The following is a 26,801-nucleotide window of genomic DNA, read 5'->3' on the forward strand; positions in this document are numbered from 1 at the left end:
AGGACTCTACAGATGAAGCTAGAGGTAGTTATGGAAGTCAGCTCCCAATCCTAGGCAAAGTTGAGAGGATATGTGGATAGAACAAAGATTTTTTTGGGATAAAGTATAGCTCTTGTGTTATCAGGTTTTACATTCAAGTGTAAGAAACATTTCTCTAGCATTTAACCTTCCTATGATAAAATGGAGAAGCCACTTGTATAAGCGGTGAAATGCATATGTCCCCAAATGGAGCATTAACATGTCATGTTTTTAGCTGTTGGTCCTTGTACACACAATATTTTCAATGTCATTAAAGCTTATTTGCGTGTTAACATCTAGTCACGACAACTGTAGATGTATGTCACTAGTTAGATGAATCTAGATTGCACCAGTAGCTACAGAAGGCAATCCAGTGCTTATGTAGGCTGTAGACTTACAGTATACAGTATAGTTTGAGCTATTTCATTGTTTGGGTCTTTAAATACCTGACTTTATTGATGAATACCACAGAATTCATACTCTGCTGGTTCTTTCTACCAGGGATCCTAAAATACTGTACAGGCAATCATGCGTCATCCAAGTATTTAATAGCATGATAGAAATCTATTATCTTTTATAGCTTTTAGGACTGAACCCTTGGGTTATAAATGGCTGGTAATCAGAGGTATGAGGTAGATTACATTCCTAAACAATAGCCAGAAGGTAATATTAAGTAACCACTCCCTGGAAACGCACTATATAATTGTTTAATTGTACCATTTCCAGACATGCTATAAGTACGTAGGGCATAACTAGACATTTTGGTTTTCAAATGTTTCTTAGTTGCCTATTAGAATTTACTGAGATTGTTTTGTGCTGTTCGTTTTTACACAATAGTGATCTTCAAATTTCTTTGTATTATACTCCTATTGCTTATACTGCTTTCCAGGAAAATATTTCTTGTTGGGACTTTTCCCACTCTTTTGCAATATAATATTTTTTTCAGCTTGTATTTTGCTGATTTCTTACTCTTTCATCCTTTCTTTTGGTTTGTACAGTTTAACCACCTCAGCCCCCAGTGCTTAAACACCCTGAAAGACCAGGCCACTTTTTACACTTCTGACCTACACTACTTTCACCGTTTATTGCTCGGTCATGCAACTTACCACCCAAATGAATTTTACCTCCTTTTCTTCTCACTAATAGAGCTTTCATTTGGTGGTATTTCATTGCTGCTGACATTTTTACTTTTTTTGTTATTAATCGAAATTTAACGATTTTTTTGCAAAAAAATGACATTTTTCACTTTCAGTTGTAAAATTTTGCAAAAAAAACGACATCAATATAGAAATTTTGCTCTAAATTTATAGTTCTACATGTCTTTGATAAAAAAAAAAATGTTTGGGTAAAAAAAAAATGGTTTGGGTAAAAGTTATAGCGTTTACAAACTATGGTACAAAAATGTGAATTTCCGCTTTTTGAAGCAGCTCTGACTTTCTGAGCACCTGTCATGTTTCCTGAGGTTCTACAATGCCCAGACAGTACAAACACCCCACAAATGACCCCATTTCGGAAAGTACACACCCTAAGGTATTCGCTGATGGGCATAGTGAGTTCATAGAACTTTTTATTTTTTGTCACAAGTTAGCGGAAAATTATGATTTTTTTTTTTTTTTTTTTTTTCTTACAAAGTCTCATATTCCACTAACTTGTGACAAAAAATAAAAAGTTCTATGAACTCACTATGCCCATCAGCGAATACCTTGGGGTCTCTTCTTTCCAAAATGGGGTCACTTGTGGGGTAGTTATACTGCCCTGGCATTCTAGGGGCCCAAATGTGTGGTAAGGAGTTTGAAATCAAATTCTGTAAAAAATGACCTGTGAAATCCGAAAGGTGCTCTTTGGAATATGGGCCCCTTTGCCCACCTAGGCTGCAAAAAAGTGTCACACATCTGGTATCTCCGTACTCAGGAGAAGGTGGGGAATGTGTTTTGGGGTGTCATTTTATATATACCCATGCTGGGTGAGAGAAATATCTTGGCAAAAGACAACTTTTCCCATTTTTTTATACAAAGTTGTCATTTGACCAAGATATTTATCTCACCCAGCATGGGTATATGTAAAAAGACACCCCAAAACACATTCCTCAACTTCTCCTGAGTACGGGGATACCAGATGTGTGACACTTTTTTGCAGCTTAGGTGGGCAAAGGGGCCCATATTCCAAAGAGCACCTTTCGGATTTCACTCCTCATTTTTTCCTGAATTTGATTTCAAACTCCTTACCACACATTTGGGCCCCTAGAATACCAGGGCAGTATAACTACCCCACAAGTGACCCCATTTTGGAAAGAAGACACCCCAAGGTATTCCGTGAGGGGCATGGCGAGTTCCTAGAATTTTTTATTTTTTGTCACAAGTTAGTGGAAAATGATGATTTTTTTTTTTTTTTTTTTTTTTTCATACAAAGTCTCATATTCCACAAACTTGTGACAAAAAATAAAAACTTCCATGAACTCACTATGCCCATCAGCGAATACCTTGGGGTCTCTTCTTTCCAAAATGGGGTCACTTGTGGGGTAGTTATACTGCCCTGGCATTCTAGGGGCCCAAATGTGTGGTAAGTAGGTAAATGACCTGTGAAATCCGAAAGGTGCTCTTTGGAATGTGGGCCCCTTTGCCCACCTAGGCTGCAAAAAAGTGTCACACATCTGGTATCTCTGTATTCAGGAGAAGTTGAGGAATGTGTTTTGGGGTGTCTTTTTACATATACCCATGCTGGGTGAGATAAATATCTTGGTCAAATGCCAACTTTGTATAAAAAAATGGGAAAAGTTGTCTTTTGCCAAGATATTTCTCTCACCCAGCATGGGTATATGTAAAATGACACCCCAAAACACATTCCCCAACTTCTCCCGATTACGGAGATACCAGATGTGTGACACTTTTTTGCAGCCTAGGTGGGCAAAGGGGCCCATATTCAAAAGAGCACCTTTCGGATTTCACAGGTCATTTTTTACAGAATTTGATTTCAAACTCCTTACCACACATTTGGGCCCCTAGAATGCCAGGGCAGTATAACTACCCCACAAGTGACCCCATTTTGGAAAGAAGAGACCCCAAGGTATTCGCTGATGGGCATAGTGAGTTTATGGAACTTTTTATTTTTTGTCACAAGTTAGTGGAATATGAGACTTTGTATGAAAAAAAAAAAAAAAAAAATAAGCATTTTCCACTAACTTGTGACAAAAAATAAAAAATTCTAGGAACTCGCCATGCCCCTCACGGAATACCTTGGGGTGTCTTCTTTCCAAAATGGGGTCACTTGTGGGGTAGTTATACTGCCCTGGCATTTTCCAGGGGCCCTAATGTGTGGTAAGTAGGTAAATGACCTGTGAAATCCTAAAGGTGCTCTTTGGAATATGGGCCCCTTTGCCCACCTAGGCTGCAAAAAAGTGTCACACATGTGGTATCGCCGTATTCAGGAGAAGTTGGGGAATGTGTTTTGGGGTGTCATTTTACATATACCCATGCTGGGTGAGAGAAATATCTTGGCAAAAGACAACTTTTCCCTTTTTTTATACAAAGTTGGCATTTGACCAAGATATTTCTCTCACCCAGCATGGGTATATGTAAAATGACACCCCAAAACACATTCCCCAACTTCTCCTGAGTACGGCGATACCAGATGTGTGACACTTTTTTGCAGCCTAGATGCGCAAAGGTGCCCAAATTCCTTTTAGGAGGGCATTTTTAGACATTTGGATACCAGACTTCTTCTCACGCTTTGGGGCCCCTAGAATGCCAGGGCAGTATAAATACCCCACATGTGACCCCATTTTGGAAAGAAGACACCCCAAGGTATTCAATGAGGGGCATGGCGAGTTCATAGAAATTTTTTTTTTTTGGCACAAGTTAGCGGAAATTGATATTTTTTATTTTTTTCTCACAAAGTCTCCCGTTCCGCTAACTTGGGACAAAAATTTCAATCTTTCATGGACTCAATATGCCCCTCACGGAATACCTGGGGGTGTCTTCTTTCCGAAATGGGGTCACATGTGGGGTATTTATACTGCCCTGGCATTCTAGGGGCCCTAAAGCGTGAGAAGAAGTCTGGAATATAAATGTCTAAAAAATTTTACGCATTTGGATTCCGTGAGGGGTGTGGTGAGTTCATGTGAGATTTTATTTTTTGACACAAGTTAGTGGAATATGAGACTTTGTAAGAAAAAAAAATAAAAATTCTGCTAACTTGGGCCAAAAAAATATCTGAATGGAGCCTTACAGAGGGGGGGGGGATCAATGACAGGGGGGTGATCAATGACAGGGGGGTTGATCAATGACAGGGGGGTTGATCAATGACAGGGGGGTTGATCAATGACAGGGGGTTGATCAATGACAGGGGGGGTGATCAGGGAGTCTATATGGGGTGATCACCACAGTCATTGATCACGCCCCTGTAAGGCTTCATTCAGACGTCCGGATGCGTTTTGCGGATCCGATCCATCTATCAGTGGATCCGTAAAAATCATGCGGACGTCTGAATGGAGCTTTACAGGGGGGTAATCAATGACAGGGGGTTGATCAATGACAGGGGGGTGATCAGGGAGTCTATATGGGGTGATCACCACAGTCATTGATCACGCCCCTGTAAGGCTTCATTCAGACGTCCGGATGCGTTTTGCGGATCCGATCCATCTATCAGTGCATCCGTAAAAATCATGCGGACATCTGAATGGAGCTTTACAGGGGGGTAATCAATGACAGGGGGGTGATCAGGGAGTCTATATGGGGTGATCACCACAGTCATTGATCACTCCCCTGTAAGGCTTCATTCAGACGTCCGGATGCGTTTTGCGGATCCGATCCATCTATCAGTGCATCCGTAAAAATCATGCGGACATCTGAATGGAGCTTTACAGGGGGGTAATCAATGACAGGGGGGTGATCAGGGAGTCTATATGGGGTGATCACCACAGTCATTGATCATGCCCCTGTAAGGCTTCATTCAGACGTCTGGATGCGTTTTGCGGATCGGATCCATCTATCAGTGCATCCGTAAAAATCATGCGGACATCTGAATGGAGCTTTACAGGGGGGTGATCAGGGAGTCTATATGGGGTGATCACCACAGTCATTGATCATGCCCCTGTAAGGCTTCATTCAGACGTCCGGATGCGTTTTGCGGATCGGATCCATCTATCAGTGCATCCGTAAAAATCATGCGGACGTCTGAATGGAGCTTTACAGGGGGTTGATCAATGACAGGGGGGGTGATCAGGGAGTCTATATGGGGTGATAACCACAGTCATTGATCACGCCCCTGTAAGGCTTCATTCAGACGTCCGTATGCGTTTTGCGGATCCGATCCATCTATCAGTGGATCCGTAAAAATCATGCGGACATCTGAATGGAGCTTTACAGGGGGGTAATCAATGACAGGGGGGTGATCAATGACAGGGGGGTGATCAGGGAGTCTATATGGGGTGATCAGGGGCTAATAAGGGGTTAATAAGTGACGGGGCGGGGGTGTAGTGTAGTGTAGTGGTGCTTGGTGGGACTTTACTGAGCTACCTGTGTCCTCTGGTGGTCGATCCAAACAAATGGGACCACCAGAGGACCAGGTAGCAGGTATATTAGACGCTGTTATCAAAACAGCGTCTAATATACCTGTTAGGGGTTAAAAAAAACACATCTCCAGCCTGCCAGCGAACGATCGCCGCTGGCAGGCTGGAGATCAACTCTCTTACCTTCCGTTCCTGTGAGCGCGCGCGCCTGTGTGCGCGCGTTCACAGGAAATCTCGCCCATCGCGAGATGACGCATATATGCGTGACTCTGCGCAGGGCTGCCACCTCCGGAACGCGATCCTGCGTTAGGCGGTCCGGAGGTGGTTAAACTTATTAAAATTTGAACTCTAGGCTTAAGACTCAGATCACTAGTAAATTTGATCAGCAGGTCTAGCACATTGCTGTTCCCAAGCTGGACTTTCTGCTAAAACTGTAAGGCCCCTTTCACACGGGCGGGATTTCCACGCGGATGCAATGCGTGAGGTGAACGCATTGCACCCGCACTGAATCTGGACCCATTCACTTCTATGGGGCTGTGCACATGAGCGGTGATTTTCACGCATCACTTGTGCGTTGCGTGAAAATCGCAGCATGCTCCTCTTTGTGCGTTTTCCACGCAACGCAGTCCTCATAGTAGTGAATGGGGCTGCGTGAGAATCGCAAGCATCCGCAAGCAAGTGCGGATGCGGTACGATTTTCACGCATGGTTGCTAGGAGACGATCGGAATGGAGACCCGATCATTATTATTTTCCCTTATAACATGGGTATAAGGGAAAATAGCATTCTTAATACAGAATGCATAGTACAATAGGGCTGGAGGGGTTAATAAAAAATAACTAATAATTTAACTCCCCTTAATCCACTCGTTCGCGCAGCCCGACTTCTCTTCTGTCTTCATCTTTGCTGTGCACAGGAAAATGACCTGTGGTGACGTTACTATGCTCACCACATGGTCCATCACATGGTCAAAGATCATGTGATGGACCATGTTATGAGCGCAGTGACGTCATCAAAGGTCCTATTCCTCAAAGATGAAGACAGAAGAGAAGCCGGCTGCGCAAACAAGTGGATTAAGGGGAGTTAAATTATTTTTTTATTTTTTTTAACCCCTCCAGCCCTATTGTACTATGCATTCTGTATTCAGAATGCTATTATTTTCCCTTATAACAATGTTATAAGGGAAAATAATACAATCTACAGAACACCTAACCCAAACCCGAACTTCTGTGAAGAAGTTCGGGTTTGGGTACCAAACATGCCGATTTTTCTCACGCGCGTGCAAAAACGCATTGCAATGTTTTGCACTCGCGCGGAAAAATTGCGCATTTTCCGGCGACGCACCCGCATCTTATCCGGGCCAAAAACATGACGCCCATGTGAAAGAGGCCTAAGACAGATGAGAGTTGTCTTCATCCAAAGCCCACCAAGTGCGCATGGATTGTAATGCAAGGCAGAAAGGAATATGTAACATATTACTGAATTGTATCTTTCCACCTCATCACCACGACAGCTACGAGGAGATTGACCCCTGACCTCTGTAGGGGCAGGAACAGAGAGAGGGTTTAAATCCCCCCCTCCCACCACCAACACCAGTGTTTCCTGTCTCTTCAGAGGACAGGGGCAGAGAGAGTCTCCCTGTGCGGAGATGAAGACGGATCTTTTTCCTGGCACCTACCGGTGTTCCCCCTGCCCTCCTGCGGTCGGCGTACTAATGCTGGGCAGGGGTGAAGGAGGGAAGCCTTGCTCCATTATTAGATGAGAGCCTGCTCCCGGCTGCGATCTCCCGCCGAGCCTTTTTGGAGTTTGCCGGGTGCGCACCGAAGCGCTTCTGAAGGCGGCCGACGTCACTTCCGGTGGACGAGGGAGGTGACGTCATCCAGGAAGCGTCTCCAGCTTCAAATTTCGGCGCCAGAAAGCGCTGAATGCCTCCTGTACTGGCATACCTTGGAGTCTGTGTGCGGTCATGTCGCCTGAACCCCGCTCCCCTGGAGACCCTCCTGTGCCGCATACTGTAAGTCCCCTGTGGGGAAGCGCTTGTTACTCTGTTACTTGTTCTTTCTAAAACACTGTACCAGGTTGCCTACTCCTCCTCCTCCACTTCTCAGGCTTGGGGCTGTTATCTCCATGCATTTATTTCATGGCTGATAGGGATTATTTCCCCCAGGTTCCTAAGGAGGCCCAGGAAAAAAATCAAGAAACAGGCCAAGTGCGTGTCCTGCCTCAAACGGCTTCCGGACGATTACCGCAAGAAACTTTGCAGGGACTGCATTTCTAGTGTCATTGCGGAAGAACAGCCTTCCTTCCTTCCTTCCTTGATGAATTGAGGTCTATGATCCATGACGAAGTAAAGACCTCCTTATCCCAAATTTCCCCCCCTCTCAGGGACCCGCCTCCATCTAAAAAGCGAAGGGAACCCTCTCCCTCCTTATCTGATCCAGAGGTAACGGGGGAAGATGCCTCTACATCTAGCGCCTGGGAGGACGAGGAGGCTTCCTCTGATATTGACACTACTGAGTCAGAGAGGAAATTTTGTTTTTCGCTAGATGAGATGCCAGACCTTCTAAGGGCTGTCCGGGCCACGATGGGGATAGAAGACACCCCAAAAGCCCACTCAATACAAGACGAGATGTTGGGGAGACTCCGGGTTAAGAAAACCCGCGTGTTTCCGATTAACGAAAATATTCGAGATATGGTTCTCGACGAATGGTCCAACCCTGAGAAACTGTTGGGGGTATCCAAATCCTTTAAGAACCGGCTGTTATTCGATTCTAATGAAGGGAAGATTTTCAATGAGACTCCCAAAGTGGACATTCAGGTCGCTAAGGTCAATAAAAAGACTGTCTTGCCCTTTGAAGATACCTCACAGTTGCGTGACCCCATGGATAGGAAGGCAGATAGTCTCCTAAAGAAATCATGGGAAGCGGCCATGTTTAATCTAAAAGCTAACATTGCGGCCACCTCGGTAGCTAGGTCCATGAGGTTGTGGCTTGACGAGTTAGAATCTCACATTAGATATAATACCCCCAGGGAAGAGTTACTTAGGTCCCTCCCCTTATTGAAGTCCGCCACAGCCTTCATGGCAGATGCCTCGGCCGAATCGGTTAGATTCGCCGCAAAGGATGCTGGGCTTTCCAACGCTGCCCGCTGCGCCTTGTGGATGAAGAGCTGGTCGGGCGACAATACTTCGAAAATGAAGCTATGCTCCATTCCGTTTTCAGGGGAATATGTTTTTGGCCCGGTCTTGGACCGTATCCTTGAAAAGGCAGCGGACAAGAAGGGCTTCCCTGAGGAAAGATCCTTTAAAAGGAAATATCCCTTTCAGGCCCCCTCTAGCCAGAATAAACCCTTCAGGGATAGGGGAAAGTCAGGGCGTTGGAGCTATCCTAAAGGGGGCAGGGGTAGAAGTAACCCCTCTTCCTCCCAAAGTAAGTCCTCCGACAAACAATGACGCCAGCGTGGGTGGGAGATTGAGGAAATTTCTGACTCCGTGGGAGTCCATTACCCCGAATCCTTGGGTCCGGGACATCATAAAATTCGATTACCGAATCGAACTTTCCTCATTCCCCCCAAACCGCTTCATCGTCACAAATCCAAGCTCCTCCAGCATACGCATAAAAATTCAGCAGGGAATTCAAAGCCTTCTAGCTATGGACGTGATAGTACGGGTCCCTCCTTCTCAACTAGGTCAGGGCTTCTATTCAAATCTTTTTCTGGTAGAGAAGAAAGATGGGTCTTTTCGTACAATTATAAACCTGAAAGCCTTGAACAAATTCATAACTTATCGGAAATTCAGGATGGAATCCCTAAGATCCCTGATCCCCTTAATAGGGAAGAATGCCCTGATGTGCTCAGTAGATCTTCAGGACGCCTACTACCACGTTCCAATTCATCCGGAATCCCAGAGGTTCCTAAGATTCGCTATCCAGGACCACAGGGGGGTAACCAGCCACTTCTAGTTTACGGCCCTCCCCTTTGGGATATCATCTGCACCCAGAGTTTTTACAAAGCTGGTAGTCGAGATGGTTGCCTTCCTGAGACACAAGGGTCTAGTGATTGTTCCATACCTGGACGACTTCCTCTTGGTTGGGAATTCAGAGGACAATCTGAGATCAGACCTACTAACTTTCCTATCTCTCATCCAGGATCTAGGATGGTTGGTGAACCAGAAAAAGTCAAATCTTGTGCCTTCCAGCACTATCCAGTTTTTAGGTGTCATCCTGGACTCCCGGGCTCAACGTACCTTCCTTCCACCAGACAAGATCAAAAACCTTCAACTGAAGATTCGTCGGTTTCAGAACAGGAGGTCCTGTCCCATAAGGGAAGCCATGAGCATCCTGGGCCTTCTTTCGTCCTGCATCCCGTCCGTTCCCTGGAGCCAGTCCCACTTTCGATCTCTTCAGTTATGGATCCTCAGATCTTGGGACAGACGACAGTCCTCACTGAATCGCAAGGTTCTGATCCCTCCTGCGGTGAAGGCATCCCTGAACTGGTGGAAATGTACAGCCAACCTGTCCTTGGGAGTCGCCTGGGAGAAGACCCCCTACATCCAAGTTCTTTACGGATGCAAGCGAAAAAGAATGCGGTGCGAAAGTGGGAGATCACTTCTTTCAGGGTTACTGGATTCCGATAACCCACGCCCAATCTTCCAACTTCAGGGAGCTGGAAGCGGTCCGAAAAGCTCTGGAAGCGGCAGAAGTCCTCCTTGTGGGTCATCACATAAAAATACTTTCCGACAATACGACGACGGTAGCGTACCTTTCTCATCAGGGAGGCACGAGATCGGAGAAGCTGATGTCCATCGAAAGAAAAATCTTCGCCTGGGCAGAGTCCCGCGTGAGGTCCATCTCCGCAATTCATTTGAAAGGGATACTAAACGTGGAGGCAGACTATCTCAGTCGCCAGTTGATAGACCATACCGAATGGTCTTTGAATCAGGACGTGTTCCAGGCTCTGGTGGAAAAGTGGGGCACTCCACAGGTGGACCTGTTTGCCTCCAAGAAGAACGCAAAGGTGTCAACATTTTGTTCATTGAACCCTCGAGACAACCCTTTGGCTCTAGATGCACTCACAATTCCTTGGGACTGGGATCTCTGCTACACATTCCCACCCTTGCCTCTGCTTCCCAGGATAATTCAAAAGCTCAACCTAGAAAACCCGACTCTGATCCTAATAGCTCCCTATTTGCCAAAAAGGAGCTGGTTCCCTTCCTTAAAGAACCTATCGATAGAGGACCCATGGCCTCTTCCCTCCAGGAGGACCTTCTTCATCAAGGGCCGATACTCCACCCAAACTTGAGTTTCCTCAAGTTATCTGCTTGGATCCTGAAGTCCAGAGGTTGAAATCCCAAGGGCTTTCTGATCAGGTGATTTCTACCCTAAAAGCAAGTAGGAAGAAAGTTACCTTCTCTATATATCTGAAGATCTGGAAGCGGTTTTGTTCCTGGAGCGGCAGTTCTGCCCCAAATCTAGAGCCTCCCAATTTCCAGAAGATCTTAGATTTCCTCCAGCAGGGACTTGAATTGGGTCTCAGGCCTTCCACCCTGAAGGTACAAGTCTCGGCCCTAGCCTGTTTTTTTTATCAAGATCTAGCCAATCCTCGCTGGATCAGAAGATTTATGAGAGCTGCTTCTCGACTTCGTCCCTCTCTGAAAACCAGGATCCCCAATTGGGACCTCAATACGGTGCTCACAGGCTTGACCCTCTCCCCGTTCGAGCCCTTAGCTAGTTGCTCTACCAAACATCTTTTTCTAAAAACAGCTTTTTTGGTGGCCATCACGTCCGCAAGACGGTTAGGCGAGATTCAAGCTCTATCAATTCAGGAACCCTATCTTCGTATCACCGATGATCGAATTGTCCTTAAATTAGATCCAGGGTTTTTACCTAAGGTAGTATCGGATTTCCACCGTAACCAGGGGATAGTATAACCTTCCTTTTGCAGTAATCCCTCTAGACTCCCTATCATTGGCTTCCATTCCCTGGATGTGAAACGCTCAGTCCTGCGATATCTCGAGGTATCTAAAGATTTCCGTAAATCCAATTATCTTTTTGTCCTATTCTCAGGTAAGAATAAGGGTCTAAAAGCCTCCAGGTCCTTCATAGCTCGGTGGATCAGGGATTCCATTTCCATTTCCTATGAGTCTCAAGGCCTTCCTTGCCCCACAAATCTGAGAGCCCACTCTACCCGAGCTATGTCCTCCTCCCAAGCCGAGCGGGCAGGAGCTTCCCTTGATGATATCTGTAAAGCTGCTACCTGGTCCAGCATTCACACCTTCACTAAGCACTATAAGTTAGACCTATCCAGTTCAGACCTGTCTTTTGGACGTAAGGTCCTTCAGGCGGTCGTCCCCCCCGTAGGCTATAATTTTTTATATCTCCTCGTAGCCGTCGTGGTGGTGAGGTGGAAATCCGGAATTAGACTTACCAGTAATTCAGTTTCCACGAGATCACCACGACGGCACGTATTTTCCCTACCCCTTATTAAGTTTCCTTGGGGGGTTATGAAGTAATACCCTCTTGATTTGTTATGTTTTTTTGTTCTCACCACTTATTTTTGTCTCTGTAATTTTGGACACACTGGTGTTGGTGGTGGGAGGGGGGGATTTAAACCCTCTCTCTGTTCCTGCCCCTACAGAGGTCAGAAGTCAATCTCCTCGTAGCCGTCGTGGTGATCTCGTCGAAACTGAATTACCGGTAAGTCTAATTCCGGCTTTTTATGGAATATCTAATAAATTTATGAATAAAGGAACTCTTTTTAATCTATTTTGATCCTTGGAATACATGTGTGAGTGCATTTGCATCTTTTTACATATGAACATGGGAGACATAGGTTAGAATCCAACAAAGGGCAAAATCTGCAAGGACTTTTAAGTTCTCTGTGTGTTTGTCTAGGTTGCCTCTAAATGATTTGGCTTTGTCCAGTACTGCAAAAACATAGTTAGGTTAATTAGCTTCCTATGAAATCTGCCCTAGATATGACATTTAGGTCCTATGCCGCTGCCTGGCTGTGCTCATATTGCGGCCCGCAAACCGCTTGAATGGATCCACAATCCGGAAGGAGCAGTGCAGAATGGAGGCACAAAAGCAATATGGAGTGCTTCCTCTGTGCCTCTGCGCCACAAAAAAATAGAACTTTTTTTACGGTGCGGATGGATCACGGACCAATTCAAGTTGCATGGGTCTGGATTCGTCTGGGGCAACCACACGGATATTGCCCACGCATTGGGGACCGCAAATTGGAGTAGGGAACAGCCGGCACATGTTCGTGTTCATGAGGCCTTATACTGTCAGCTCCATTCGAGGCAAGGACTGATGTTGGGAGACATTATAATATAGCAATTATTTAAATGGAATCTTTGAATATCCTAAATTATAGTTTAACTTTCTGGTATCTCTTTAGTTGAAAACCAAAACTCTCTTTGAAGATACTTTACCTAGCACTGTCATTTTGAAGACAATAATTCATCATCCTGAGCACCTTTTGATTGAGTTAGAGCATCTTTCCACTGGAGTGGAATTGCTTCCAGCAATGGAATTTTTGGTGGTAAAATTGTTAGTTGTAGTTATAGCACTGAGATTTATGGCATCTGATATACACAGGTGTGGAGAAACATCAGCGTTCATTGCGTTGCTTACAACAAACAAGCCTCAACATCTGATATGACTCTCAGCACAGACCGTCCAAAAAAAACCTGTTTGTGCTGTTTTATTAGGCTTCACGTACTTCTCATAATCCTGTTTATCTCTTCACCGCTGTTTCGCTGAGAAACCCAGTCTATATCTAAAATGGCTGCTATGAGCAAATCGCTACAGTTTGTCAGCTTAATGTTACCAAACTAAGCCTTTCTGTGAAGGTATGAAGATTGCTCAAGCCCTAAAGGGATCCTTAAACATGTTTCAGAATCTCATCTAATAGCCATATTCAGAGCTGAACATCGCGTAAGAAAGCAAAGCTCATAGCTTTGGAATTCAGAGCTCAAGGGGAAAGCCTGCTCTCTGCAAACGACGTCACTGTGAACAGGAAAATCATTGTGTGGTGGTGATGTCATGCCAGGAAACCAGTGCCTCGTCAAACAAATCATTTCCACTTGGAGGCCAAGAAAAATATCGCAATTATAATGCCCTGTAATTAAAGTCCTCTGGATGGACTAGGTATTAATATGTCTGGTAGACTTTAATGGAAGAAAAACACTAAATTTGCGACATGGCATATATCTTATTAGATAGTAATATCCAGTCTCTTGAAAAGAAAGCAGAGCCGAGGCAGTAAGTTGTATCCCTGATAAGAATATGCTCTCCAGTGTAAATATTGCTTTCACAATATGATCATAATTTTACAGACTGAAGATTTTGTTTCCTAAGTAAATTCAACTAACATTAATATTGGTATTGGAATGCAATTTTTAGACTGTACAAAAATTGTTATATGAGATTACAACATGAGGATTACAATGTATGGCTGGCACCTTCTCCACTGACTGCTCTTGCCAGTTGGTCACAGCAAGGGTTGGGTGGAGTTGCCAACCCTTGTAACTCCCTCTTTCACTGGATGTGAAGACTGCTGAGCTAACATTGCATATGATCGATACAGCTATAGTAGGACTAGGCTTTCACTAGCTTGTTATTTTCAATAATTGGCAGCACGGGTGAGGCAAGCTGTCTTGGTGCCCAAGGAAGGCAAGAGTTTACCCTATAAGAGTGTACCCTATTACCCTTATTCCCTAAAGTTCAGGATCATACCTGTAAGGGTCCATTCACACGTCCGTAAGTGTTTTGCGGATCCACAAAACACGGACACTTGCAATGTGCATTCCACAATTTGCGGACCACACATCGCCGGCACTATAATAGAAAATGCCTAATCTTGTCCGCAATTGCGGACAGGAATAGGACATGTTCTATTTTTTTCTGGAAACGGAAGCACGGATGTGGAAGTGCGGATCCGCAAATGCGAATGCGGACAGCACATTCCGGTCCTATTGAAAATGAATGGGTCTGCAGTGCACCCGTTCTGCAAAATTGCAGAACGGATGCGGACCCATTTTACAGACATGTGAATGGACCCTTAAATGGATCATCATTTATTTAACTGCACAAAAGGGAAGCAGTCCCCAGAAATAATCAACTCCTTGAACACAGTGTTGAATTGGTTATACAAAGAAACTTGAAGGCTCTGAACATCTTGATGTGCAATTTTTTTTTTTATGATTGCATTTTAATCATTTTGGGTTAAAACTCTTTTTTCAATTAGTCTTTATTAAATATTTTCAGCAGTTTTTGTTATAAAAGGTTACGTTTTTGCCCAGCGGTGAGCATCTTGCTTTCACTTTGAGCTTAAGCCATATTCTTATCAGTAAGATGATTCATTTCTAATGAGTGTGTATGGGCTGTCAGGAATCAGAGATCATGCTTCACATTATCTGTCAGCTGAGTTGCCAGACTGAACACAGTGTAAACATACAGCTTGCTGCTAGAGAATCTCAATGCTGTACAGAGAAAGAGGCTGAAAAGTTTTAACAAAAAACATTTGAAAAAATATTTTTAGCAAAAAATTTGTGCAATGCAATAATCACCGAAAGGTGTCCATAGCTTTTAAAGGCAGCATTTTTATTATCCCATTAATACTCACCTCTTAGTGCTTGCCTACTCTACCCATCCATGATCAGCAAGCAGTCAGAGGTTTCATCTGAGAGTGTGCTATGTAACTGTAATTTCAAAATCTCCCATGCTATGTGATTTGTGGAAGAACAGAAAAATTTATGGTGTACCTATTTGTTTCCTAGTTAAATCAACTGGATAAGGCTGCTGAAGCTGCTCATACTTACTTCATGGCTAACCCAGAGCATATGGAAGTACAACAAAATTTAAAGAACTATCAAGTCAAATCAGATATGCCATTGATCGACAGGGAGAGACGTGTATATATGGTAAGTACTCATAGAATCTTTAGAATTCCCAGGTCTTCACCTTTTTACCCCTATACAAGGATCTGGTCACTGAATTCCCTGCTTGTGTCTTCAGAGTAGTCGCCAAGGGGTGTATGAGGAAACGGAAAGGCTAGGGGTCAATGCCAGATAATCAGAGTATTATCAGAGCCAGAAAGTAATCCAGAAACTGAGGCATGGTCAGAGCCATATCTAAAAACTAGGAAGGACTATACATTTTAGAATCTTAATAATATCTGCCAGCACCAAATCCGTGGTGGGACGCTGCAGCGGGAAGGAGAGGGCTCCACACGTAACTGAAGAAAGAAATCCCGGCAGTCGTATCTTACTTTTTGGTTATGCTTTTAATCAACGCCATATGTTGTATAGCGTGTACAAGGATGCGTTTCGTCTATTATGCCTTGTGTGTGTGTGTGTGTGTGTGTGTGTGTATATATATATATATATATATATATATATATATATATATATTGTAAGGGATCGCCTCTTATTCGGGGGTCATTCTCACAAGGATCTTCATAACCACTGGGTTTCAGGTCCAAACAGTGCAATTTATTTTACACTCTTCATACACAACATGGCATAAAACAAAAGCCTGCCCGTCTGGCCTCTACCTAAACATAATAAACATCGTATCCCTAACTCGGCTATACGATAGCGTTCACACATGGAACCAGGTGCAGCTTACCCCAGACATACAGTCCACCAGCCCTCAGGCTGTAACAAATGCAGTACCTTTGGAGGGGGTTGTGGTCTAGCAGTCCTCCTGACTCTGACCTTTCAATGCTTGTTCCTGGGTGTCGTTGAGTCCCCCAAAGTCCAGGCTATTGCATAGCCTCGTGGCCCCTCAGCCTTGCCTAGCTGAGACCACACTGACAGAGCCTCACCAGGCCTCTGTCTGCACACTCTCCAGAGTGAGACACACCCAGGATCCATTAGCAGGATTAAATAGGATCCCTGGACATGAGCATGCCCTAAGTCCCGGACTGGAACCTGGGGAAACAACACCTCAATGTTCACATTGCCACAATATATATATATATATACAGTACAGACCAAAAGTTTGGACACACCTTCTCATTCAAAGAGTTTTCTTTATTTTCATGACTATGAAGGCATCAAAATTATGAATTAACACATGTGGAATTATATACATAACAAACAAGTGTGAAACAACTGAAAATATGTCATATTCTAGGTTCTTCAAATTAGCCACCTTTTGCTTTGATTACAGCTTTGCACACTCTTGGCATTCTCTTGATGAGCTTCAAGAGGTAGTCCCCTGAAATGGTCTTCCAACAGTCTTGAAGGAGTTCCCAGAGATGCTTAGCACTTGTTGGCCCATTTGCCTTCACTCTGCGGTCCAGCTCACCCCAAACCATCTCGATTGGGTTCAGGTCCGGTGACTGTGGAGGCCAGGTCATCTGGCGCAGCACCCCATCACTCTCCTTCATGGTCAAATAGCCCTTACTTTCAAAGTTTTCATAATTTTTCGGCTGACTGATTGACCTTCATTTCTTAAAGTAATGATGGCCACTCGTTTTTCTTTACTTAGCTGCTTTTTTCTTTCCATAATACAAATTCTAACAGTCTATTCAGTAGGACTATCAGCTGTGTATCCACCTGACTTCTCCTCAACGCCACTGATGGTCCCAACCCCATTTATAAGGCAAGAAATCCCACTTATTAAACCTGACAGGGCACACCTGTGAAGTGAAAACCATTTCAGGGGACTACCTCTTGGAGCTCATCAAGAGAATGCCAAGAGTGTGCAAAGCAGTAATCAAAGCAAAAGGTGGCTACTTTGAAGAACCTAGAATATGACATATTTTCAGTTGTTTCACACTTGTTTGTTATGTATATAATTCCACATGTGTTAATTCATAATTTTGATGCCTTCAGTGTGAATCTACAATTTTCATAGTCATGAAAATAAAGAAAACTCTTTGAATGAGAAAGGTGTGTCCAAACTTTTGGTCTGTACTGTATATATATGTGTATGTATGTGTGTGTGAAACAATGAGTCACAAATTAGTGACGTCAGACGCCCACGTCTGGCGGTAATCAAACAAAAAACAAACAAATTATATAAACACAATACATAATATAAATACAGCTTGTAATGATGTTTAGTCAAAGGATACAGCCTAATCTTCCAGTGATAATATTTCAGCGTCAGGATGAGGTCTGCAGAGAAAATAAAAAATAAAATGATAGTTTAGAGATGCATCTCATATTCCTTGTTCAAGCCTCTCGGTTGTAATGTATCCAATACATGGATCCAATACGCCTCTCTACGTAATAAACGTTTTTTGATGTCTCCCCCTCTCCTAGGTCTCTTTATTTGTTCCAAAACCTGGAACTTTAATTGGGCAATGGAGTGTTTATATTTATCAAATTGATAAGGTAGAGGTAAAAGCAGTTTTTTTGTCATTCTTGTCGACTTGTGTTTACAAATCCGGTCTCTTATGGTCTGCATTGTTTCTCCAACATATAACAGCCCACATGGGCATTTTATCAGATATATAACATTGGTGGATTCACAGGTGAAAAAACAATCTATTTTTAAGGCCTTCCCTGTACGGAGATGATGGAATACAGAGCCCTTTATAATGTGGGAACATTGAAAACAATGGAGGCACGGAAAAGTGCCTTTTTTGTGAGTAGCTAACGTGCTCTGTCTCAAGCCCTCTTTACTACTACCCAGGTCAGCATGTACCAATTTATCTTTATAGCTAGGATTTCGCTTATTACAAATGATAGGAATTTTGAAATTCCTCCACACCTGGATAGGACTTAGTCAGTAAGTGCCAGTGTTTTTGGACCACTTTATCAAAACCTGCATTGTAAGGATGTAATTTGTGAACAAATGTCACTCTCAGGAAGAAATTACAATCAGAAGTGTGCATTTGTATATCAGAGTCATCCTTGCCCCTTCCAAAATTCTGGTAGGATAATCCCTCTCTTTAAATCTTTCAGCCATTTTCTCTAACCTTAATTCTTGTTTTCTCAGGTCTGTTACTATAAGTCTAATTTTCTGGAATTGATCTTTAGGTATGGCTTTTTTCAAAGATGGAGGGTGGGCACTTGTAAAGTGAAGGATACTATTCTTATCGGTTTCCTTCCTGTATAAATCTGTAGAGAGTTAGCCATAATCATCTTTCAATACAGTGGTATCAAGAAAGCTCACTGCGTTCTTCTCACAAGTAATCTTGAATTTCAGACCCTCATATACCGTATTTAAATGTTCAAAAAAGGTATGCAGAGATTCCAGTGGCCCTGCCCACACGCAAAAAAATGTCATCAATAAATATTTTCCATAATAAAACATTTTCTTGGTATAGTTGAGTATTGTATACATTTATTTCTTCAAATGACATAAATGCGTTATTGTAGGGCGGGGCCACGTTCGAACCCATTGCGGTACCCCGTCGCATGAAATAATTTTCAAATAGAACCAAATGTAACATTTCAAGAAAAAATTCCTGTTGTGAATGTGTATAATCACTAGTTTGCAATAGAGCCGCTACTGCCTGTATGCCCTTTCTGTGTTCAGTGGAAGTGTAGAGGCTCACTACATCAATTGTCACTAACCAACTGTCAGGAGGAACAGATTGTAGTTCAGCTATTACCCTCAGGAAATGTGTTGTATCCAGCAAGAAGGAAGATGTGTTCTTTACTAGGGGTGCCTTCTCCAAGACAATAGATAGCGAAGACGATATAGAATCTACCAAGGACACTATTGGACGTCCTGGGGGATCTATCAGGGTTTTGTGCACCTTCGGAAGAACATAAAATCATTTACAAGTGGTATTTATATTATGTAATGTGTTTTATATCATTTGTTTGTGTTTTGTTTGATTACCGCCAGAAGTGGGCGTCTGACGTCACTAATGTGTGACTCATTGTTTTACCTATATATATACCACGTGTATACCTGACTGTTTACCTGTTGACAAAGGCATAATAGCCAAAACGCGTCCTTGTACACGCTATACAACATGTGGAGTTAAAAGCATAAGCGAAAAGTAAGGGGATTTCTTTCTTTATGTACATTTTAGAATGACAGGCAAATGGGAAATTAGTCCAGTGTCAAATACCAATCAGTACAGTAGGGATTAATCTAGAGGAGTGGTGACACAAACTAATCAGAATTCAAACCAACAATCTAGCACACTAGAATGAAGAGTCTATAACTGGCACTGGCCAAACAGCAGAGCAAATTCACATAGGGAGCCAAGCTGCCAGATTGACTGCATTAAAAGGGTTTTCCGAGATTTTTATACTGATCACCTATCCTATGGGACCCCTGCCGATCAGCTGTTTTGAAAAGGCACTGGCACTCTTGTGAGCTCTTCCTTCTTGAAGCTCACCAAGCACACTTCCATATATTGTATAGCAGCTCTGCTTGGTATCACGCTCAGCCCCCTTCACTTGAATGAGCTGCTCCTAGGCCACGTGACACATGAACGTGTCCTCACTCCGCCTAGAAAATCAGAGATTTGACCAGAGGATAGGTCATCCTAACTGGTTGATTAGCTGGTGCTCTGGATTGACTGCATAGCTAGGCACTGTGAGCCTGATAGGACATCTGAGCATTCGTCTCCTGTCTATACGGTCAGTCCCATTGCAAAATCATCAGCAGGCGTGAGATGGATATTGTGGGAGTGAGGACAGGCAGGTTTATAAAAACTCCCTCAAGCCTATTGATGTTAAGAGCTGCATTAGAACAGTTGCGCATCAGTTTGCCTTTCTAATCTTTAGACTGCCACTCCTTACACTCTTTGTTCTGCCTCATACCTTCACTTTAGCTGATACCGATCACTTCATTACAAAATGGCCATGATCTTGACTGCATCTCCATTAAATGGTTGACTGATCACACAGGTTGAAAAGTACAATAGATGACTCTGGATATAGTAGATAAATAGTACTAATTAAAGACTAACTATGGCTTGTGAAAATGTTAAAGGGGTTGGCCACTTTATTGCTAGTGCTGATCAATATGTTTATAAAATGACTATATGATTGATATTCTGCATCTGCACCATTTTCTACATTTCAGAGGATATGTTCCTTGTTGGCCAAGTCTTTTCTGCTGTCCACACAGAAGTCCTGTTCATAAAATTGGCTTCTGATGGAGGGTCATGTGACCAGGTAAATCATTCACATTCAATGTCTCCTCCATTCACATACACTCACATCAGTGATCTGCCATCTGCACTTGCACTGTTGGCAGTTTACAGTATGTGAATGGAGGAGGCTGAGGGATGTGACTGGTCAATTGACTCTCCATCAGCGGCCATCTTATGGACAACAAAAATGATTTGTCCATCAAGGGGATACGGCTCATGAACTATAGCAAACCGCATAGAATATCTACAAAGGCTATGTTGGTAGGTGCCATTTAGTCATTTTACATACACACTGGTCAACAGTAACGTGAAAATGGCCAACCCTTTTAGGTCAGGCTTGTAGACTGAGGACCGGACAGTATACCTCATCTCAAGCTGATGGTCACTGGTTTTTATTGTTTTACGTGGACTATATAGTTTATTATAGCTTGTATCATTCATGGAATAACAATTGTTTAGATTGTTGTGTTTCTTGAGTTGATATTGGCTTTTTTATGTGCAGCTTTGGACTTGACTTTCACGTTTTTACCATTGAATATTTAGTCTGTGCACAGTTGTATAAGACATTCTATGTTCCTTTGGAACAGTGCCTTTGAAAAAAGATGACATATTAGCTACTACTACAAAATCATTACACTCAGGCATTGCCAACAGTTACGTGTAATAACATTATGCATTTTAGCTGACTCTGCTGCCTCTCATAATACAATACCTTTACTGCTCATTGCCTGAATATATGTTTTGTGTGGTTCAACAGATGGAAATTACATTTCCTATTTAAATCATTCTGAAAACTAAATTGGAAAAACCTAAGCATTTCTAAGCATTATGACATATGTAGTTCGGTCCCCCAGTTAAATATGCAGTCATCAGTTTGTAAGGAAAGTAGAGCAATCAGATCCCAGACAATCCCAACAGCTTTCCACCTATTTATATCAAAGCCTACAAATGTTGGCAATGTAATTTTTGTCTGTGGAATATAGACCTTGTGCAGATTAGACCTGCTGTCATACAGAAGACCAAACAAATAACCAATTCAGCTTTGTTCCATTGACTCAACTCTATTATATTGGAATAATGTAGTCCTGCTACATCTGCCTCTAGGTACCTGCCCGTAGATATATAATCATCTTCTGAGAGCATTAATAATTGTAAATTGCCAATGCAACACAAATTTTAATAAAAAATTGTCCACTTGATTGCGTTTTCCTCTATTACCCCCATGTATTATACCAGCATAGAATTTTTTTAAGTAACCATGTCTGTCAATATATAAATAAAAGCCCTCTATATTTAAAGGGGTTCTCCAGGCATGCACCTAAAAGCTTTTTTCGGCTAACCTGATGTCCTCTGACGTTGCAATCGGATGTGCTCCTCTTTCTTCCTGTTCAGCTGCATCTACATTATGAAGGAAGAGGAGCACATCCGATTGCGACATCTGAGGAAGAGTCCACAGCCAATCGGGCAGTCACTTGATCCCAGCTGGGAACATGAAATTGTCGGAGTGATGAAAGGTTAAGTACTACTCAGTGTACTTTAAAAGGTACAGAGCCAGAGAACCCCTTTCAGTACATATATGTTTCACATTATAACATTTTACCACCAGTGAAGCATGTATATTATATCACGTTTTTCTTGAAGTGCCCACAACTGGCCAGCTAACTGGGTGTGCTATTGCACAGGGTGCATTACCCAGGATTCCTGAGGGGGTTCCCATTTGACAGGAACCCGGTTTCCGGATGCCCCTACACTCAATTGTATCTTCGTCCACAGCATGCAGATATAATTGAGCAGTATGTTCCAATTTCAACTGTATCTGTGTCTTGGCGCAGAGCATGGGGCACTATAGGAGGACACAGAGCATGGGGCACTATAGGAGGACACAGAGCATGGGGCACTATAGGAGAACACAGAGCATGGGGCACTATAGGAGGACACAGAGCATGGGGCACTATAGGAGGACACAGAGCATGGGGCACTATAGGAGGACACAGAACTTAAGGCACTATAGGGAGCACAGAGCATGAGGCACTATAGGGAGCACAGAGTAATAGGCAATATATAAAGGGGTCACAGATCCTCATACTGTATAAAGCATCTGGCACCATATTAAGGGGCTACAGAACATTAGCTACTATATAAGGGGGCACAAAGCATTAGGCATTATATGTATGGCATTATCTATAGGGGCACTACTATTAAGGGCATTGCATATGAGGTGCGTTATTTTTTGGGGACATAGTATGTGACATGACTGTATTTAGAGGCACAGTGTATGTTGCTGTTATATTTAGGGAACTGCATGTGGGGTAAGAGGTTAGTATATAGGGTGCAGATATGTTGGTAAGACGAGAACTTGAAGACATCTGGGCAGCAAACTCTGCAGAGACAAGTCATGGCAGGGAGAAGTCATGATGGTGGTCTGAACAGATAGAAAGAAAGGGAAGAACAATAACTCCAGAGTTATACGGCTCGTCACCTGTATATCACTAAATGTTTATTCTGACGCTAACTCCATCTAATGAGTGTTGAAGTCTCTCTTATGATCTAGAGCCTGATGATGGGTGGTAGCATTCACTTGTGTGAGAACTCCCAGCATACCTTTATACCTGTTCAGGCCATACTGGAAGCTATAGTGTAGCAAGAGAAAACCTGGATATGCAAATTATATCTGCATTGAGCTGTTTTTTTAGCTGGTGCTGTATATATGTGCCATCCTTGGTTCTGGTGTTGTATATACGTACTGGCACTGTATTTATGTAATGAGCTTGGTCCTACAGATATATTTATTTAGTGAGCTTGGTTCTGATGCTGTATTTATGTACTACACTTGGTTCTAGAGCTGTATTTATGTACAGTGCATGGTTTTGGTGCTGTGTTTATGTACTTTGCTAAATATATGTAATGTGTTTGGTACTGCTGATGTATTTATGTAGTGAGCTTGGTTCTGATGCTGTATTTATGTACCGTGCTTGGTGCTGGTGCTGTATTTATGTACCGTGCTTGGTGCTGGTGCTGTATTTATGTATGTACTGCGCTTTATTCTAGTGCTATATTTCTGAATCATGTTTGGTTTTGGTGCTGTATTTATGTACTGTGCTAGGTTTTGGTGCCATATTTGTGTACTGTGCTTGGTTCAGGTGCTGTATTTATGTAATGAGTTTGGTATAGCATTACTACTACTGTGCATGCATGATGTCCTTTCCAATCACTGCTATCAGACTTCTGAAAATAGCCGAGCCTGCACATGTGCGGCTTGTTCTTCATTTACTTGGGGACCCTGTTCTTGAGATAGAAGAGAGTCCCAGAGGTCCCATACTGCGGAGGAGAGCGATGCACATAATAGAAGCGGTCTCGGTGATGTCCTTTCCAATCACTGCTATCAGACTTCTGAAAATAGCCGAGCCTGCACATGTGCGGCTTGTTCTTCATTTACTTGGGGACCCTGTTCTTGAGATAGAAGAGAGTCCCAGAGGTCCCATACTGCGGAGGAGAGCGATGCACATAATAGAAGCGGTCTCGGTTAGTGAGCAGCCGATTGCCGGGAAGGAACGCTTCCCTCCCGACATTTGTCTGCAGAATCGACCTGTGTAATACAGCCTTAAGACTAAAGAGTCCACTATTGTTCCAAGAAAAACTAAAAGATGTATTTAAGCTCTTGAAAAGTACTGTAATATTATTTTGTCTCTTTTGGATCCAAGATAACTTTCCTCTTTGTTCTTGTCCTCAAACCTATTACCAAATAGATATTCCTGTATTAATGTTTGTAATTTTTTAATAGGATGAATACCAGACAGGTGTAAAGCTATATGACCAAGAGCAATACGAGCAAGCTATCTATCATTTTGAAGAGGCACTGAAAGGATATTATCGAGCTGATGTCGAATGCAGAGCAATGTGTTGGGGACCACAAAAATTTTATGAATATGAATATGTGGACTACAGAGCAACACTATATGAAGGCATTGCAGGTAATTGTGGCATGTAAAAAAGGTATAGGAAGTCAACAAGAAATTTAGGGCACATGTTAGAGACTGAGCAGAATAACAGATACTTTGAATATTTGAAAATGACTTATAATAAGCTCTTCACATTTGTATTTTTTTATTTCTGATGTTGACTGGACTCTATACAGTATATATCATGGTCATAAAACAAATTAATATTACCCCACTGGTCCCTAGGATGGGACCCACACCAGAGGTGGGACCCGCATCTATCCTTAGAACAGAGCCCGCAAAGTCCTATGGGAGCACCAAAAATAGCCGATCGGCATGCTCCTAGCGATATGCCTCCAATGTCTGAGATGGAAATAACCCTTTAAATATTATTTTTCGTAAGAGCTCTCAATATGAATCTTTAATCCTAGGTATAGAATTGTCACAGTTTCTGTTTTATTACTACGATGACAGATCAACTCATCATTCAATGCTAAAGAAATCACATTTTCACTCTTGTGGATATGGTTTGTGCTTTAGCATTTGAGCAGTTTAGCTCATGGAAGTGAACTTGTTGGAGACTGGAGTAGATCCAGAATATAATTTGGCTTCTAGGTTTTTCCATAATCTTAACCGGTTGAGCAAATGTTTACAAGTGTATGATCTAGTATGCGGTTCATCTGCGTCCTGATGTTGGTGTAAAAAAAATGGACATATTTCATATCTTGAATTTTAAACGTAAACTATCATGTGCAGGCAGGAGAAGCAGAACATATTTGTAAGTAGTACATTTAAGATTTTATTGCCAAATAGATGTCCAAGCATTTGCATCCTTGATATCAACAGCCAGATCTACCTCCAAGTACAATGGCCAGATAAATCATCTAACACTTATACACTGCCCTGTAACTCTGGCTTGGAACGAGCGGTTCATACTGGGCTTTCATCCTTCTGGCAATTGTTGTCTATGATTGGGTAATTGAAACCCATACCTAGTATACTCTGAGGCCTAATGTGCTGGCCGCATTGTCCAGTGCTTATGTCATTTCCTCAGTGCCTGGCCCAAAAAATGTCTATGCGTGACAGAAAAAAGCTAGATCAATATTGGAAACTTTATTAAAAGTTCCATCCACAGTGTGTATTTTTGTTGAGGTTAATTAAATGCCATGGAGTGTACTGCGCATGTGCAGTCTGAGGAGAGCAGTGACATCAGAAAAGGCAGCCACTGTCAATGAGAGAGAGAGTTTTTTGGGGGACATTTTTCTCTCTATATCCTATTTATCTGGATACTTTATGACTCTACTTATTAAGGTTCTCTATATATTGTTTTATGAGCATTGTGTGGCACTATCTTGCCATTATATGTTACCAATTGTACAGTTTTGTGACATAACTGTTTATTTAAAAAGAGGCTGGTTACATTTTTTATCAGCTTATTCTATGTACTACATATATGGCTACTGTATGCGCTCTTTATCTGGGCACAGTACATACCTGGTTAAGGCTACTTTCACACTTACATTGTTAATTCCGGTATTGAGATCCAGCAGAGGATTTAAACAGATCCGTTTTGATTTTGCACAATAGGATGCATCTGTTCCGTTAGGATGCAGTTGTGTGAAATTAAAACGTAAAAAAACGGATCCATCACTAAATAAATTGAAAGTCAATAGGCTCCTAAAAAAACTGATCTGTCACCATTGACTTACATTGTTTTTAGTGACAGTTTAACATTTGTTGTGGGTAAACTGTTTGAAGGTTTTCTGAGAGATGCTATCTTAGAGCAAATAACGCCATATCAGCATGGCTTCATGAGGGATCGGTCATGCCAAACTAATTTAATCAGTTTCTATGAGGAGGTAAGTTCTAGACTCGACAGCGGCGAATCAATGGATGTCCTATATCTGGACTTCTCCAAAGCATTTGACACTGTACCACATAAAAGGTTAGTATATAAAATGAGAATGCTCGGACTGGGAGAAAACGTCTATGTGGGTAAGTAACTGGCTCAATGATAGAAAACAGAGGATGGTTATTAGAGGTACACACTCAGATTGGGTCACTGTCACTAGTGGGGTACCTCAGGGGTCAGTATTGGGCCCTATTCTCTTCAATATATTTATTAATGATCTTGTAGAAGGCTTGCATAGTAAAATATCAATTTTCACAGATGACACTAAACTGTGTAAAGTAATTAACACTGAAGAGGACAGTATACTACTACAGAGGGATCTGGATAGATTGCAGGCTTGGGCAGATAAG

At 42.6% G+C, this 26,801-nt stretch overlaps 1 protein-coding gene across 1 annotated transcript in view; it reads left to right on the forward strand.

The window, feature by feature from the left end:
* P3H2 (prolyl 3-hydroxylase 2) overlaps window positions 1–26,801 on the forward strand; it is a 216,377-nt gene that overhangs the window by 111,756 nt on the left and 77,820 nt on the right. The window contains exons 2-3 of the mRNA XM_040428371.1: window positions 15,305–15,448; window positions 24,383–24,572. Coding sequence (XP_040284305.1) covers window positions 15,305–15,448; window positions 24,383–24,572 — 334 coding nt within the window. The remainder of the gene's footprint in view (window positions 1–15,304; window positions 15,449–24,382; window positions 24,573–26,801) is intronic.

The sequence above is a fragment of the Bufo bufo genome, chromosome 4 (assembly GCF_905171765.1).
Source record: "Bufo bufo chromosome 4, aBufBuf1.1, whole genome shotgun sequence".
Taxonomy (NCBI): Eukaryota; Metazoa; Chordata; class Amphibia; order Anura; family Bufonidae; genus Bufo; species Bufo bufo.